The 15,969-nt window shown below is 46.4% G+C and overlaps 1 protein-coding gene across 4 annotated transcripts in view; it reads left to right on the top strand.

Annotated features, from left to right (window-relative positions):
* GABPB1 (GA binding protein transcription factor subunit beta 1) overlaps positions 1-15,969 on the top strand; it is a 50,233-nt gene that overhangs the window by 16,288 nt on the left and 17,976 nt on the right. For 2 of the 4 annotated variants that reach the window (XM_060260129.1, XM_060260128.1), the window contains exons 2-6: positions 9,553-9,660; positions 12,327-12,494; positions 13,077-13,271; positions 15,108-15,219; positions 15,728-15,841. In XM_060260129.1, the coding sequence (XP_060116112.1) occupies positions 9,553-9,660; positions 12,327-12,494; positions 13,077-13,271; positions 15,108-15,219; positions 15,728-15,841 (697 nt within the window). Of the gene's footprint in view, positions 1-9,552; positions 9,661-12,326; positions 12,495-13,076; positions 13,272-15,107; positions 15,256-15,727; positions 15,842-15,969 lie in introns of all 4 variants that reach the window. The other 2 variants (XM_060260127.1, XM_060260126.1) reach the window with 1 other exon arrangement.

Genomic DNA, 15,969 nt, shown 5'->3' with positions numbered 1-15,969 from the left:
ACGAGCCCCTCATCCGCTGGAGAGCCCAGACCATCAGATTTCCCGACCCAAGTTGCAACCAGCACCTTTGGCAGGCAGCATGGGGGCCACGAGCGCCAGCCGCTCGGGAGAGGGCGTGCGTCCTGGTGGAAGAGGTGCACCATGTCCCGGACGCCTACCGCGACCTGATGGAGGTATTTAGTGAGCGGGAGGCCAACCAGCTACCCCCCCACAGGAGCACAGACTGTGCGATAGAACTAATCCCCGGGGAAAGCCTTCCCAGGGCCAAGCTCTACCAAATGGGGTGGGCTGAGAAGAAGGAGCTGCGAAAATTCCTAGACTTGAACTTGAAAAGGGGGTTCATCAGACCCGCGACGGCCCCCCACGCGGCCCCCGTGTTGTTTAGAAAGAAAAAGGACCACAGTCTTAGGCTTTGCACGGATTTTCGTGGGATTAACGCGATTTCCATGTCAAACGCCTACCTCATCCCCCTCATCAAAGATTTGCTAAGCACGGTGGCGGGGGGGAAGATTTTCACAAAGCTTGACCTGCGGGACGCGTACTTCCGAGTGCGCATCAAGGAGGGGGATGAGTGGAAAACGGCGTTCAACACCCCGATGGGGCAATTTGAATATTTAGTCATGCCGTTTGGATTGCAAGGGGCACCGGGGGTGTTCATGAATTTCATAAATGATGTATTGCGGGAATTTCTGTACAAGGGGGTGGTGGTGTACCTTGATGACATCATTATTTATTCGCAAGACGAACAATCCCATGTGAAACTAGTGAGGGAAGTGCTGGCCACCCTGCTGAAGCACCAGCTCTACGCCAAGCTGTCTAAATGCGAGTTCCACCGCACGGAACTAGACTATTTGGGCTTCCGGGTGTCTGGGGACGGGCTGGCCATGGATCCAGCCAAAGTTCAGGCAGTTCTAGAGTGGGCCCCCCCGAGGACACGTAGACAGCTCCAAAGTTTCCTCGGATTCTCCAATTTCTATAGGACATTCATTGAGGGGTTCGCCCAGATCGCTCTGCCCCTAACAGACCTCCTGAAGACGAAGGGGAAGGGGGAGGAGGCAAAGCGACCAGGGGCCAGGCTGAATTGGACCCCGACTTGTCAGGCGGCTTTCGACCGGCTTAAACAACTGTTCACAAGCGAGCCGGTCTTAAGCCACCCAGATGAGCGGAAGGGGTTTGTGGTCCAATGCGACGCCTCCGACGTCGCCGTAGGAGCCATTCTCATGCAGAGGGATGAGGAGGGGAAGCTGAGACCCTGCGCTTACATTTCGCGAAAGTTCTCGGAGGAGCAGAGGAACTGGTCAGTGTGGGACAAAGAGGCTTTCGCTGTCATGTTTGCACTGAAAACTTGGAGGTCCTGGTTGGAGGGAGCCAGGGTGCCCTTTGAGATATGGACGGACCACAAAAATCTAGAGGCACTAACAGGGAAAAGAAAATTGAGTGAAAAGCAAATCAGGTGGGCGGGCTTCTTCTCCAGATTCGACTTCACCCTGAAGCACATCCCGGGGACCCGCAATTTCCTAGCAGACGCCCTGTCCAGGCTCCCACAGCATGAGAGCCAGAGAGAGGAAGTGGTAGATTCCCTGATCCCCCCCACACAAGTGGCGGCTATGGTCACTACCCGCTCGCAGAGGAAAAAGGAATTGAGCGGGCTAAGCAAAGAACGAATCACCCTAGAGGCCGAACGGGAGGGAGGTGGGCGGCCGGAGGGGTTGCAGAAAAGAAAAGACGCTCTTTGGTACAAGGGGGAGAAACTGTACATCCCGGAAATATTAAGGAAAGAAATTCTCCAACTATGTCACTGCTCCAAATTAGCTGGGCACTTTGGCTATGTAAAAACCTTGCACTTGGTGCACCGGCAGTTCTGGTGGCCGTCCCTAAAGAAGGATGTGTCGGACTTTGTAGCTGGTTGCCCGGTGTGTGTGATGGCAAAAAGGAGGGGGGGGGGAAACCCCCGGGACTCCTACAGCCTCTGGAAACAGCAAAACGGCCATGGGCCATGGTGTCCATGGACTTCATAGTCGAGCTACCCCCCTCCCGGGGGAAAACAGTCATACTGGTGGTGGTGGACACGTTTTCAAAACAAGCCCACTTCATCCCCTGCAGCCAATTACCCACGGCCAAGAAACTAGCGACTTTATTTTTCGACCACGTGGCCAAACATCACTCCATCCCTGACAAGGTCATAAATGACAGGGGCCCTCAGTTCGTTGCCACCTTCTGGCGGGAGTTTTGTAAGTTACTAGGGATGGAACAGGGGCTAAGTTCTGCCTATCACCCCCAGACGGACGGACAGACTGAGAGAGTGAACGGGGTGCTAGAGCAGTACCTACGGTGCTTTGTGAGCCTACGCCAGTCGGACTGGGTGGACCTCCTCCCCTTCGCTGAATACGCTTACAACAACAGCGCTCACAGTTCCACAAAAGCATCTCCCTTTGCAACAGTGTTCGGGTATGAGGGAAAGCCGATTCCCATGCTGCCAGGGGGGGAGGGATTGACGGGCTCAAGTTTCGAGCAATGGTGGCAAGGTCCCAGCCAATGTTGGCCAGCCATTCAAGAAAACCTGAAGCTGGCCAAGGAGGCGTATAAGAAACAGTACGATAAAAGCCATGTGCCAGTCTGGGACTTGAAGGTGGGGGACTCCGTGTACCTGTCAACAAAAAACCTGCCTCTGGCACAACCGTCTAGGAAATTGGCTTTTAAGTTCTTAGGGCCATTCAAAATCAAGCGGGTAATCAACCCGGTGACAGTAGAGTTAGACCTCCCCCCTGCTCTTGGTAAAGTCCACCCTGTTTTTCATTGCAGCCTACTGCGCAGATCTCCGGGGCCGTCCAAATGGCATTCACAAGATTCACCAACCCTCCCCTCGAAGGGGGAGTGCCGGAGCCTCTCGGGGCCTGAGTTCCGGAGCCATAAATGTGACTCGCCCTCCTTGCAAGGCCGCCCGGCAGGAGGGGGATCCTAGGGGGGGCAGTATGTCAAGTCTGCTATGGGTTACTCAATATCTGTATTAAGGTTGGTTCTGAAGTGAAGGAGTCTGGGTACTTTACAGTGTACACCGGGGGCTGCTAGCTCACTCTCCTGCCCCCTCTCTAGAAATGCCTTTGTTGTGTAACCTGCTTTGAAATGCTAACCTGTGAACAAGATAGTGGCGCCTTCCCAGCCTTGTTCTCTGTGGGGAGTATGGGGTGTCAAGACTTCGGTCTGGGAACGAAAGAAGTAGCATCCTAGTGTGAAGATGTGTTGCATAGATTGCCCCCCGTAGGAATCCTTTAGATTCATACTTTAAATACTGGATTAGTGCATATGTGTTTCAGTCCTTCAATCTCTGCCATGGTCCACAGTTCTGATTACAATAAACTTGCTACTTTATCAAGAGACTCGTTATTGAATTCAGCCGACTTGACACCATGGAGAGAGGGGTAGCCCCAGCCCTGTCCTTGGTTCTGGGTTGGAGGAGCTTAAATAACTCCTCACATTCCCTGCAAGACCCTCCCCCTTCCACTGGTTCATGGGGAATCAGCCAATCCCAGGTGTTGTCTCCAATCCTTGGGAATGGCCTGTGGCCCCTTGTGGCCAACTTTGGTCTGGCCTGACCCCTTTAGACCACTGTTGGGCTTCAGAAGCATGGCTTTTGATTTCTGGCCTGCGACCACACCAACAGTCGTCCTTGCCTCTGGAGCCAGAAGAGTCTTGTGTCCTCTTCTCATCCCCACCAAGAGGCTGTGACCCTGCGCCTTGCGTGATGGTTGCGGGACTGACATCAGAGACCTTGTTCAGGTCCAGCTGTGTACAGCTTCAAAGACCAGCTCAGTCATTTTCTCCTAATTGTGAGCATGTGAATACATTAAAAATAGCTGATGGGTCTGCATTTATGCATACTATTCAGTCTATCTTTTTGTGAGCAGAGTATTACAAAACCTTTTGTTGCTGTGCTGTTAATATTATGTCACTATGGAATATTGTGGCAAAATAGTTTTTGCCACTAGATGGCTCCATAAGTGTTACTTTTGATTGCTTAAAAGAAAGTCTGTCTGCAATAAAGTCAATCAGAAGTTTAATTTCTAATTGTTCATTAGCACAGGGATCAATTATTAACTACTGTGGGAACAGGAACCAGGCCCAAAAGGTGAATTCCTAAGTGAAATGTGTTTATTTGAATTTCGAATTTGTTCGCACTCTGAGAGCCAGTGGTGTGGTGGTTAGACCCAGATCCTAAAACCCACTGTGGCGTGGACGCCTGCTGAGCCAGTGTCATGCTCTCAGTTGAACTCACCTCACAGGGCTGTTGTGAGGATAAAGTGTAGGAGAGTAGAGTGACATTTGGGTCCCCACTGAGGAGAAGAGTTTGGCTTGAATGAAGTAAATAGAGCTTGGGGAAGGTTAAAAGGTTTGAACAAACATACATATTCAACAAAAGTAGACACAAAAATATGTATACTGAATACTCACATCTGTTGCTCCAGTCACTAATATCCAGCTCAAATAAAAATGTCTTGTGATGTTTTGAAAGGTGCTGCATGGGAAGGAAATTCCATAATGCTCTTTTCTTGCTCATTGAGTTTAGTACATGAATTCGGTGACATTGTTTGCACTAATGCTTGTGATGGGATTTGGCAGAATCAGAAGGCTCTCCTCTGTCAAAGGTCCAAAGATTTTACCTATAAGACTATGGGTAAAATCAGATTTGTGTCTGGAAGTCAAGAGAGGGGGTTAAGATGCTGGAACACTTCTGTAATGCATTCCTGCCAATCCATCACTGCATTCTTTTCCAGTTTAAGTTTCCAGACAGTCCAGGTTGAGTTTCACTACAGTAGTTCAGCTTTGACAATTGAAAGTAATACAAAAGTTGGCTTTGCTGCAAGTGCCCTGAAACATATTTTTAAAAAATGTTATTTATAGTCCGCATTTCTCACAGGGGCTCAAGGCAGCTTACACATAGTGAGTCAGTACAGTCAACAAAATGAGACATTTGGTAACCAGTGCATTAGGATTTTAGAAGTCTGGAAACACCAGAAAGAGCTGAAGCATAGCATACGTGTTAACATGAGACATTAAGTGATATAGAAATCAATAGGATCTTACTTAAAGTCCACAGTCCTTAATCATTTATCCAAGTAAGTAGGCTGTGAACCGTTTCGTACAGGGCAACCCTCCTACCTGTGCAGAAAGGCCCTCTTGAATAATTCTGGTTTGCATAGTTTGTGGAAAGCCAGGAAAGTGGGAACTTTCCTGATCTCTTCGGACAGGCCATTCCTTAAGGTCTCTGTGAAGGATTGGCTTCAGCTTCTCTATTCTTTTGATGTGACTGGCCAATAGTAACAGTATAGTATAGGATACCCTCTGATTTATCTGTCATCATCAGTTGACGAGCTGGTGCCCACCATAGAAGATGATTGGTCTGGGGATTCCGGTACTCCTGCGGAGGGGAAGGTATGACGGTGGGAGCAGGCAGACTTACAAGCGAAGGAGGCAGAGACATGATAGTGCTCGACCACCTTCCAGCCTGCGTCCCATCCCGACGGTGACAGGTAGTGGGACCAGGTGAATTTACTCGCCTCCGACACTGGTGTTATGTAATGCCAGGTCCATTAACAATAAGACCGCTGTCCTTCGGGAATTCCTGCTGGAGAAGGACGTGGACCTGGCATGCGTGACCGAGACCTGGGTGTGAGATGGGGAGACCGTGGCTCTCTCCCAGATGACCCCCCCAGCATACTCGGTCTTCCACCAGTCCCGAACTAGCGGGTGGGGGGGAGGAGCGGCACTATTCATACGAGAGGCTTACTCCTTTAGGGCTCTCCCGGCCCCGGAGATCCCGGGCATTGAATGTGCTGGCCTGATGTGGGATGTTGGGGAGGGGTTGGCGATCTGGCTGGTGTACCGACTGCCTAACGCACCGGCCGGCACCTTACCATCCCTGGTGGAGGCCGCAGCAGGCTGGGCGTTGGAGTGCCCAAGGCTACTGATCTTGGGTGACTTCAATGTTCACGCCGATGACGCGGCCTCCAGTCAGGCGATGGATCTAGTGTCATCCATGGCGATACTAGGACTCTCCCAGGTTGTTACAATGCCCACTCATCAGGCGGGACACATGTTAGACCTGGTCTTCGCGGCGGGAGTATCAGTGAACGATATTGCAATGGAAGCAGTGCCATGGTCGGATCACTTTGCCCTCAAGGCTCATATGGATGTGTCACCCCAAACCTGTTTAGGCAGAGAGCGTATTTTAGCTCGCCCGCGGAGCTTGATGGACCCGGAACGGTTCCTAACGGCCCTGCGGGATACCTGGCCCACTGGCGATTCCCTGGATGATCTGGTAGAGTCCTGGAACGATGGACTCTCCAGAGCCATCAAGGTGATCGCACCTAGGCGCCCTCTGCGCCCCCGCCTGAAGCCGTCGCCCTGGTTTAACCAGGAGCTGCGGCAATTAAAGCAGGGACTCAGACGACTGGAGAGGCAATGGCGGCGTACTCGAGACGAAGTGATCCGAACATCTTACAGAGAGAGTTTGAAGGCCTATGAGATGGCAATCAAATCCGCAAAGAAAGCACACTTTGCAGCCAAGATTGCGTCCGCAGCTTTCCGCCCGGTACAATTGTTTGATATAATTCGAGGACTTACAACGCTGCCACAAGGCAGGCCAAATTCTATTGAATTGGAAATAGGCTGTGAGGCTTTTGCGAAATTTTTTGCGGATAAGATCGCGTCACTCCGCCTCGACCTCCCCGCCAGTTTTGAGACAGTTAGCGAAACCGAGGCCCCAAGCCTGTCTTCGGATCACATTCTGGATGGTTTTAGCCCCCTCAGCCTGGAGGAAGTTGACAGGATTCTCTTATCTGCTCGCCCAACAGCTTGTAAACTGGACCCATGCCCCTCCTGGCTTACTAAATCTTGCCAGAGGGATCTCAGATATCCTGTACGGGATATCATAAATAGATCCCTGATGGAAGGGCATTTTCCAACGCCGCTTAAAGAGGCAGTGGTCCGCCCCCTCCTTAAAAAAACATCTCTAGACCCGGCCCAATTGGCACACTATCCGCCGGTTTCAAATTTGCCCTTTTTGGGCAAACTTATCAAGAGGGCAGTGGCGAGGCAGCTACAGACTTTCCTGGAGGATGCTTCCATCCTTGACCCACTTCAGTCCGGCTTTCGCCCGGGCCATGGGACAGAGACGGTGTTGGTTGCCCTGGTAGATGACCTTCAATGGCATCTTGATTGGGGTGGCTCGGCAGTGCTGATGTTGTTGGACCTATCGGTGGCATTCGATACGGTCGACCATCAGTTACTGACTTGCCGCGGGGATTCAGGGGTTGGCCTTGCAGTGGCTTTCCTCTTTCCTGAAAGGTCGGGGACAAAGGGTCGCGATTGGGGGGGAGCTATCCCGGAGGTGCACACTCGACTGTGGTGTGCCCCAGGGAGCGGTTCTCTCCCCGATGTTATTCAACATCTATATGTGACCCCTTGCCCAAATTGCCCGAAGGTATGTGCTGGGGTGTCACCAGTATGCTGATGACACCCAGCTCTATCTGCTTATGGATGGCCGACCGGTCTGCGCCCCCGAAAATCTGGATCGGGCACTACAGGCCGTGGCTGAGTGGCTCAGACTGAGTGGACTGAGACTAAATCCTGCGAAGACAAGGTCCTTTGCTTGGGTCGTCGGGGACCGGGGGGGGGGAAATCCCTTTGCCAGTTTTTGACGGTGCGTCGCTGATGGCGGCGGACAGGGTCAAGAGCCTGGGGGTACTATTGGAGCCTTCCCTAAAGATGGAGGCTCAGATAGCAGCCACTGCCAAGTCCACGTTTTTTCATCTTAGGCGGGCAAGGCAGTTGGCTCCCTTCCTGGATCGCGACGACCTAGCAACAGTGATCCATGCTACGGTCACCTCGAGGTTGGACTACTGCAATGCCCTCTACATGGGGCTGCCCCTGTGCCGAACTCGGAAATTGCAGCTGGTGAAGAATGCCGCAGCCCGGCTGCTATTGGGCCTCCCAAGATGGGGGCACATTCGGCCGGGTCTTCGGGCTCTACACTGGCTTCCAATAATATACCGAGTCCGGTACAAGGTGCTCGTTATTACCTTTAAAGCCCTATATGGCCTGGGACCTGCCTACCTGAAGGACCGTCTCTCCCCACATGTTCCCCAGAGAGTATTGAGGTCGGGAACTCAAAACCTGCTCGCTATCCCTGGGCCAAAAGAAGCCAGCCTTAAATCGACTAGGGACAGGGCCTTTTCTGTTATGGCCCCTACATGGTGGAACCAGCTACCGGAGGAGGTGAGGGCCCTGCGGGACCTTGTTCAGTTCCGCAGGGCCTGTAAGACAACCTTCTTCCGGCTAGCTTACACCTAACTGATATGGGAAACAAATGTAGCTTACTAGATTCTTGCTATTTATGCTGTTATAAGGTTTGATGTTTTAAGGTTTTAAATGTTTTGACTATTTTAACTGCTTATATATTTAAATGTTAATTCAATTTTTGTTTTATTATCTGTTGTGAGCCGCCCTGAGCCATCTTTGTGGGAAGGGCGGGATATAAATCATAAATAAATAAATAGTAATAGTACAGACACCTGTCCATAGTGCTGTTTTATCACCCTCTGGGAAGTCCGCTAGGGATTCTAGCCTCCAGGAGGGACATGGGGATCCCCCAGGTCATCTCCACATTACAGAGATCAGTTCCCTTGGAGAATATGGATGCTTTGGAGAGCAGAGTCTATGGCATTGTATCCCACTGAAGTCCCTGTCCTTCACAAGCTCTATGCAGAATCTCCAATAGTTCCCAACCTGGACTGGAACCCAATCTCCCACTCCTGCCAGTGGCGATCTTGCACCCTCTACAGTGCGTATGGGTATGGGTATGCGTAGCACATGGGGAGTCTGCTGAGAGATGAGAAAGGAGGCAACCACCAAAATAACAGAAGTTAATTATGTGGATCTGGTCTTAACCTGTGTTTTTGCAAGAAAGGGAACAAACCTAAGCAAGTCTACTCAGAAGTAACTCCCCTTTTATTACTCCCAGAAAAGTTGTTCTTAGAACTGTGGGCAAACCACCTTTTATTGTGATGGTTGAGCCCAGCCAAAGTGAGCAACTCCTTAAAGATTAAGCAGAATAACACGAAAAGCATATTGAAGGTTATTCTGCTTTGGCATTTTAAATATTCCCGTCCATCTGCTAAAGTATTAATAAATAAAGTTCAATGACAAGAAAAATTGCATATCTCGCAAGACATTGCTGTAGGTCTGTTAGTCATAAGCTTTAAAGGGAGAATTTGCAAAGATGTGTGGCAAAGGAAACTTAAGTGGAAGGTGGAACTGCTCACCACGCAACAGCTTCTGTCTTCAGACTGGTAGCTTGTCTTGGCTGTTGTACGTTATCCAAAATTCCATACAAAAAACTGGCAATGAAGTATGCCTTCTTAAATTCCAAGTTGCCTCATGCTTGAAGAATTTTGTATAAAAGCTGGCAACATTAAATTTTAAGATTCTTAATCATTTTGCAGCTGGGGCATGTTGAATTATCCTAATTATTCTTTGACAAAATTATTTTATTAGATGTCCCTAGTAGATTTGGGAAAGAAGCTTTTAGAAGCTGCACGAGCCGGACAAGATGATGAAGTTCGGATTTTGATGGCAAATGGAGCACCTTTTACCACAGACTGGGTAATGGAAACTTCCTCTTTTATTGCTTAAATTATGTGGGTTTTGTTTTCTGTTTGTGGTTTTGTTTTTCAGTGTTCTTTGAGGGGAATTCTTCTGAATTAGTCTTGTGTGTAGTAAGCGCTATATATGGTGTATGTTTAAAGAGAAATTCCAAATCCTGCACATCATTCTAGTCTCTTCCTGAGAGTAATCCTCAGATTTTTGTCAGTGCAAGCCATAGTTTAAAAACTTTTTTTTAAAAGGAAGTTCAGGTTCTTGAGAAGCTGAACTTCTGCATCTTGCATACGTTGTCATCATGGATGTGCAGAATATAGGCAGTCTTGTATAATTTCATCTGTGACATTATAGCTTCCTTCATTTTTACTTGCTATTTGAGTTGATTCAGATTAGGGTTGCCAATCCCCTGGTGAGGGCAGGGGATCCCCCGGTTTGGAGGCCCTCCCCCCGCTTCAGGGTCGTTAGAAAGCGGAGGGAGGGGAGGGAAATGTCTGCTGGGAACTCTGTTATTCCCTATGGAGATTTATTCCCATAGAAAGTCATGGAGAATTGATCCACCGGTATCTGGGGCTCTGGGGGGGCTGGTTTTTTTGGGTAGAGGCACCAAATTTTCAGTATAGCATCTAGTGTCTCTCCCCAAAATACCCCCCACGTTTCGAAAAGATTGGACCAGGAGGTCCAATTTTATGGGCCCTAAAAGAAGGTGCCCCTATCCTTCATTATTTCCTCTGGAAGGAAGGAATTGAAAAGGTGTGCCGTCCCTTTAAATGTGATGGCCAGAGCTCCCTTTGGAGTTAATTATGCTTGTCACAGCCTTGATCTTGGCTCCACCCCTAATGTCTCCTGGCTCCACCCCCAAAGTCTCCTGGCTCCACCCCCAAAGTCCCCAGATATTTCTTGAATTGGACTTGGCAACCCTAATTCAGATGGAAACACTTTTGCTTCAAGTACAGACTAAATCAGTTACTAGAAGGCTTACTCCACTGCCAGCACTTTGACGGCATGCACTTGCTCTCCTCATTGTACTTAAAAAAAAAAAGATTGCCACATATGCTTTGGAAGTTGTTGGTATCTTACAGCTCAACCCTAAGCAGAGTTGCCGCTTTCCACATCCATTGACTTTTAGTAGACTTAGAGGGAAATAGTTTAGGATTCCACTATTAGCTATCACTATTTCCATCATGAAATCATTGTATAGTTTTCTCTGATGGAATTTGATTTAATTAATGATACTAAGAAATTATGGTTTCATAATCATGGTGATTGTGTTACATGTCTAATCCCAGGATCCGTTTATTTACCCCCAGGATCCATTTACATCCAAGCCTTTTCTTAATGGCAGTGTTCCCTCTAAGCTGAGTTAACGTGAGCTAGCTCACAGTTTTTTAACCTCCAGCTCGCACATTTTTGTCTTGGCTCAGGAAAAATGGCCCTAGAGCAAACTAATTTATGCAGTAGTTCACAGCTTTAATGCCAGTAGCTCATGATGTAGAATTTTTGCTCACAAGACTGCACACTTAGAGGGAGTACTGATGGCAATTGTGCTCCATTAAAACAAAAACAAAAAAAGTATAAAAAGTGTTCCTGCTGATTGCCTCATCATGAGTTAATTAATTAAGGATCTTTGTTAATTCTGGGGTAGTAGAGACATATTTGGTTAAGAAAAATGGATGGCACCATTATAATTTTCAGTGAACAGCAGAGGAAAAGTTAGTGATTTCAAAGCCAAAATTGAGAGCAGCTGGATGAAAACAGCGTTATGCCCCAGAATTTCCACCAGATAATTAAAATGTAGAGAAGCTTATATTAACACATATGTATGATCTCCTGTTTATTATTTTATGGCACTAAGAAGGAAGTATTACATTATTAAATGCTGTAAAATCAATGTGCTTGTTCCATATATCAGGACTTTACAGGGGTGAGAAATGGTCGGTAAAATCAGTATTTCTTTGCTTTTGTGAATGTAATTTGTGGGGGGCTTTTTGTTATAATGCCTATTTCATGTATGATTTTTAATATGTTTTGCTGTTTTATTATTTGCAGTATGCGATTATTTTTAAAAGGGATTTTTTTGCCTTAAATTTTGTACAATAATGAAAATATTCTCCTATCTTAAAAAAAATTAATAAAAAGGTGTATGAGGATGGTGGATGCCAGCTAATAATATTTTTTAATAAGGTCCCAGTTTTACTTTAACTTTTCAATAGGCTGAAATTAAATGGTTCAGTAATTTAGAATTTTTTGTCAGCATTTGACCAGAATTTGACCAGAATTGGCCAGCATTTGACCAGAATTGACCAGTAAAATCAGTAATTTTGACCCTTTGACTAGTTTCTACTCCTGGGACTAGAAAGAGATTGAATAAAAGAAGAAGAAGATATTGGATTTGTATCCCACCCTCCACTCCGAAGAGTCTCAGTGCGGCTCACAATGTCCTTTACCTTCCTCCTCCACAACAGACACCCTGTGAGGTGGGTGGGGCTGGAGAGGGCTCTCACAGCAGCTGCCCTTTCAAGGACAACCTCTGCCAGACCTATGGCTGACCCAAGGCCATTCCAGCAGCTGCAAGTGGAGGAGTGGGGAATCAAACCTGGTTCTCCCAGATAAGAGTCCGCACACTTAACCACTACACCAAAACAATTCTTGTCTTGTCTGTCATGTTTCAGTTGGGAACATCTCCACTTCATCTAGCAGCACAGTACGGGCACTACTCAACCACTGAAGTGTTACTTCGAGCAGGTGTAAGTCGGGATGCCAGGACCAAAGTGGACAGAACTCCACTGCATATGGCTGCTTCGGAAGGGCATGCCAGCATAGTGGAAGTTTTACTTAAGGTAAATAAAAAATCTCCATTTTGTATGGACAGTAGTTTGCAGTTGAAGCTGAAATACTCCTTAATTGCCCATTGGCATGAAAATAATTGTATCTTAACCGGAAGCATCTACAGATAAGTTTTTCAAAAAGCTGGCTGAGATCCAAAGGGTCCACATGCACGCCGAGGCCTCTCCACCCATAAGGCCACTTGGTCAAGGAACCATCTGAAGCAACTTGGGGAATGCAGCTGGGCAGGGAGAGAATGGTGACACAAGAGTGTGTGCAATGCATTTAAACTTCTTTGTGTTCTTTAGAACGGGCAACAGTATGCTGCTTTATATGGTATGTTTTAGTTAACTGTATGCATATTTTTTCTGAATGATCTCTCTTTTGGCAGCTAAAATAAGTCATAATTTTTGTATTTTAAAAAAGTTATATAGTTTTGGAAATTCATTGCCTGTTCGTGACTGTTACCATGGTTGGTGAAAGGGAAAATGCAAGGCAGCAGGAAGGGAAACCATGACTTTGTTGCTTGCACCGTTCAGTTCTTAAACCCTGACACAGTTTTTTTTATCTGCTTCTTGGTTTTCTTTTAATGGCAGCATGGTGCTGATGTTAATGCAAAGGACATGCTGAAGATGACAGCACTTCATTGGGCTACAGAACACAATCATCAAGAAGTAGTGGAACTCTTAATAAAATACGGAGCAGACGTCCACACGCAAAGTAAATTTTGCAAAACAGCACTGGATATCGCTATAGACAATGGATATGATGACCTGGCGGAAATATTACAGGTAACTCAAGGATCTCTTAAGTGAAGCCTTTTGTGCACTGCCTTCTCTATGTGTTTATTCCCCTCACCCATTCTGTTGTCTTTACTCTCTTGCTGGACTCTGTGTTCTCTCTTTCCCTTTGCTGTGTCTGTAGGACTCTGAGCAGGGGGACATGATGCTGTTACATTCATTCCATGCCGCATCTAAAAGAAACTCTGGATATTTAGAATCCATGGAAAATCATAGAAGGAAAAAATCACTGGGAATAGTTTCCTAGGACTACAATTTCCCTTTAAAAATACCATGGGTTTGCCAAGACTTCTTTTTTTCTGTAACTGTATAGCATATGTCTCCTACAGCATAGCCAGTTCTCATAAGGAAAATTAGGAGTTCTCCTCTTTCCTTTTTAATGTACTAAGTCAGGGATTGCCAAACTTCCTTAATGTAAGAGCTGCACAGAATAAACATCTGATGTTTGAGATCCACAAGACATGAACATCAGATGTTTGAGAGCCAGAAGGAAGGCAGGAAGGCAAATAGATGGGGGAGAAAGAGGTGGAAAGAAAGCAACTTTAACTTTAAATGCATTCTCCAAGCCACTGGCTGGATTGACTTGGCTTGGAGAAGTGATTTAAAACAACAAATGTCTTCTACAAGCTAGCTAATTGAGTGGTGGGGGCTTTGAGAGCCGCACAATACATGTGAAAGAGCCACATGTGGCTCCCAAGCCACAATTTCACCACCCCTGTACTAAGTCATATTTCCCTGTGTACCTGGGGAGTCCTTTGTTACATTGTCTGTGGGTAGCACTTTTGGTGTCTGACCATCGGTTTTGCTATTAGAAGTAACAAACTGAGGATTGGTGGGCATAATGATTAGGAAAGTGACCCGCCATCCACCCACAACACTGAAAATTCCCAGGGGCTTGAGCAGGCCAGTTTCTCCATCTCCCTCTGCATTTTCTCTTTTAATTAACTCTCAGTACAGCCTGGATTGTATTCAGACTTTATCAGACTTGTTTGGGTATCCTCCCCGCTCCCCCCAATATTTTTAGTGCACCCAGGAGTCTCACAAGTGAAACACCTTCCTGATCTGTGGGCAGCCTGGTTGTATGGCTTCTCAGACTAGCAGCCCGCTGCATTCTTGGGTATAACAACAAGAATGACTAGTGATAGTTATTTATGAGCAGTAGGTTGACTGAGAGCTATGGGTTTTTCTGGCAGGGATTTGATGAACTGAAGGGGATAAGTCTGTTCTGACTTTTATGAATAAGACACTAATTTAGCTGTGTTGTGGCATCAGAGATAAGATCCTGGTTTATTGATGTAACAGACATTTATTGCAATTTACAAGTCAAGCAAAGAAAAAATCTCATATTGCTCACCTGTTCTGAAACAATATTTTTCTTCTTCGATGATGTTAACCAAGTGACAGGACTGTTAGCCTTAATTGAGCTATGTTTTTAGGTTTGGGGCTTTCGTGTTTTATGTAGGCTTGAGCATATTCTGGATGTGAATGTCAGAACTCCTGTCATTGAGTAATTCCAATTAAATAGGCTTGTTTAATTCATTTTTATATAATATTTGAGGATCATGGAACCTTTTTACATTTGTATCTATTAACACTGTTAATATTTATTAACATTGCTCATCTGCTGTCAAATGGAAGTAGAATTACAACTGTTGTTTTGCACAGCACTTAATTGTCCTCCTGTTGCAATCCTTGAGATTCAGTTCTGATATAATTTCCAAATGTCTCATTCATCTGCTCAGAACACTTTTTGGTTTTAAAAAGCATTCTTTTTTTCTAGTGACTGTATGGAAACTAATGCTATTGTTGCCTTTTGTGTTGCTGTAGATTGCAATGCAGAACCAAATCAACACCAATCCAGAAAGTCCTGACACTGTGACGATACACACAGCGACACCGCAGTTCATCATTGGACCTGGCGGGGTGGTAAACCTAACAGGTCTGGTATCTTCTGCCAATACATCACGTGCAACAGGTATTCAGATGCACAGAGCATTGTAAATGATTTGAATTTCACAATATTAGGAAAAACGATGGGGGCTAAAGTTGATGGTAAGGTTACAGCAAATGCATCATTTCTTTTCTTTTTTTTGCCTCTTGGACATTATACATATCCTTATTCTTGAAGTAGCCATTAAAAACATTAAAATTATTAAAAATTACCTAAAAGCTTTGCTCTGCTCTAGTGAAGTGTTGAACTTTCCTGCTTGCAGGTGCTTCCCCATTCATTTATATGGTGGTTACATCTTCACACTTTCAGAGAGACATGTACACAATAGTTGCTGTTGAAGTGAATGGGAGGCTTGCTTTTGCAGGACCTGAGTGCCCACAATTGGCAGTTATGTCAGGCATGACAGGACATTTTTTTTTTACATATTACACTTTTAAAAAGTGTTACGTAACTTTGCCTGTAGTTTGTGAACTAATTTCACATTTCTCCTTTGTAGATGACACAGGGGTATCTGCTGTCCAGTTTGGTAATTCCTCAACTTCAGTATTGGCGACTTTGGCTGCCTTAGCAGAAGCTTCAGCTCCACTAACCAACTCATCAGAAACACCAGGTAAGAAAAGCAAATAGTATCATGTCTGCACAAGAATATGTTCAAGTTGATTTTCAGAAAACAAGAGAACCATGCAGAATGGATTCTAGGGTGACCATAATGTCTGAAGGCCAGCCAGGGACACTGGG

This window comes from Heteronotia binoei, chromosome 19 (assembly GCF_032191835.1).
Source record: "Heteronotia binoei isolate CCM8104 ecotype False Entrance Well chromosome 19, APGP_CSIRO_Hbin_v1, whole genome shotgun sequence".
NCBI lineage: Eukaryota > Metazoa > Chordata > Lepidosauria > Squamata > Gekkonidae > Heteronotia > Heteronotia binoei.
The sequence above is the reverse complement of the archived record's forward strand: the minus strand, read 5'-3'. Positions and strand labels throughout refer to the sequence as shown.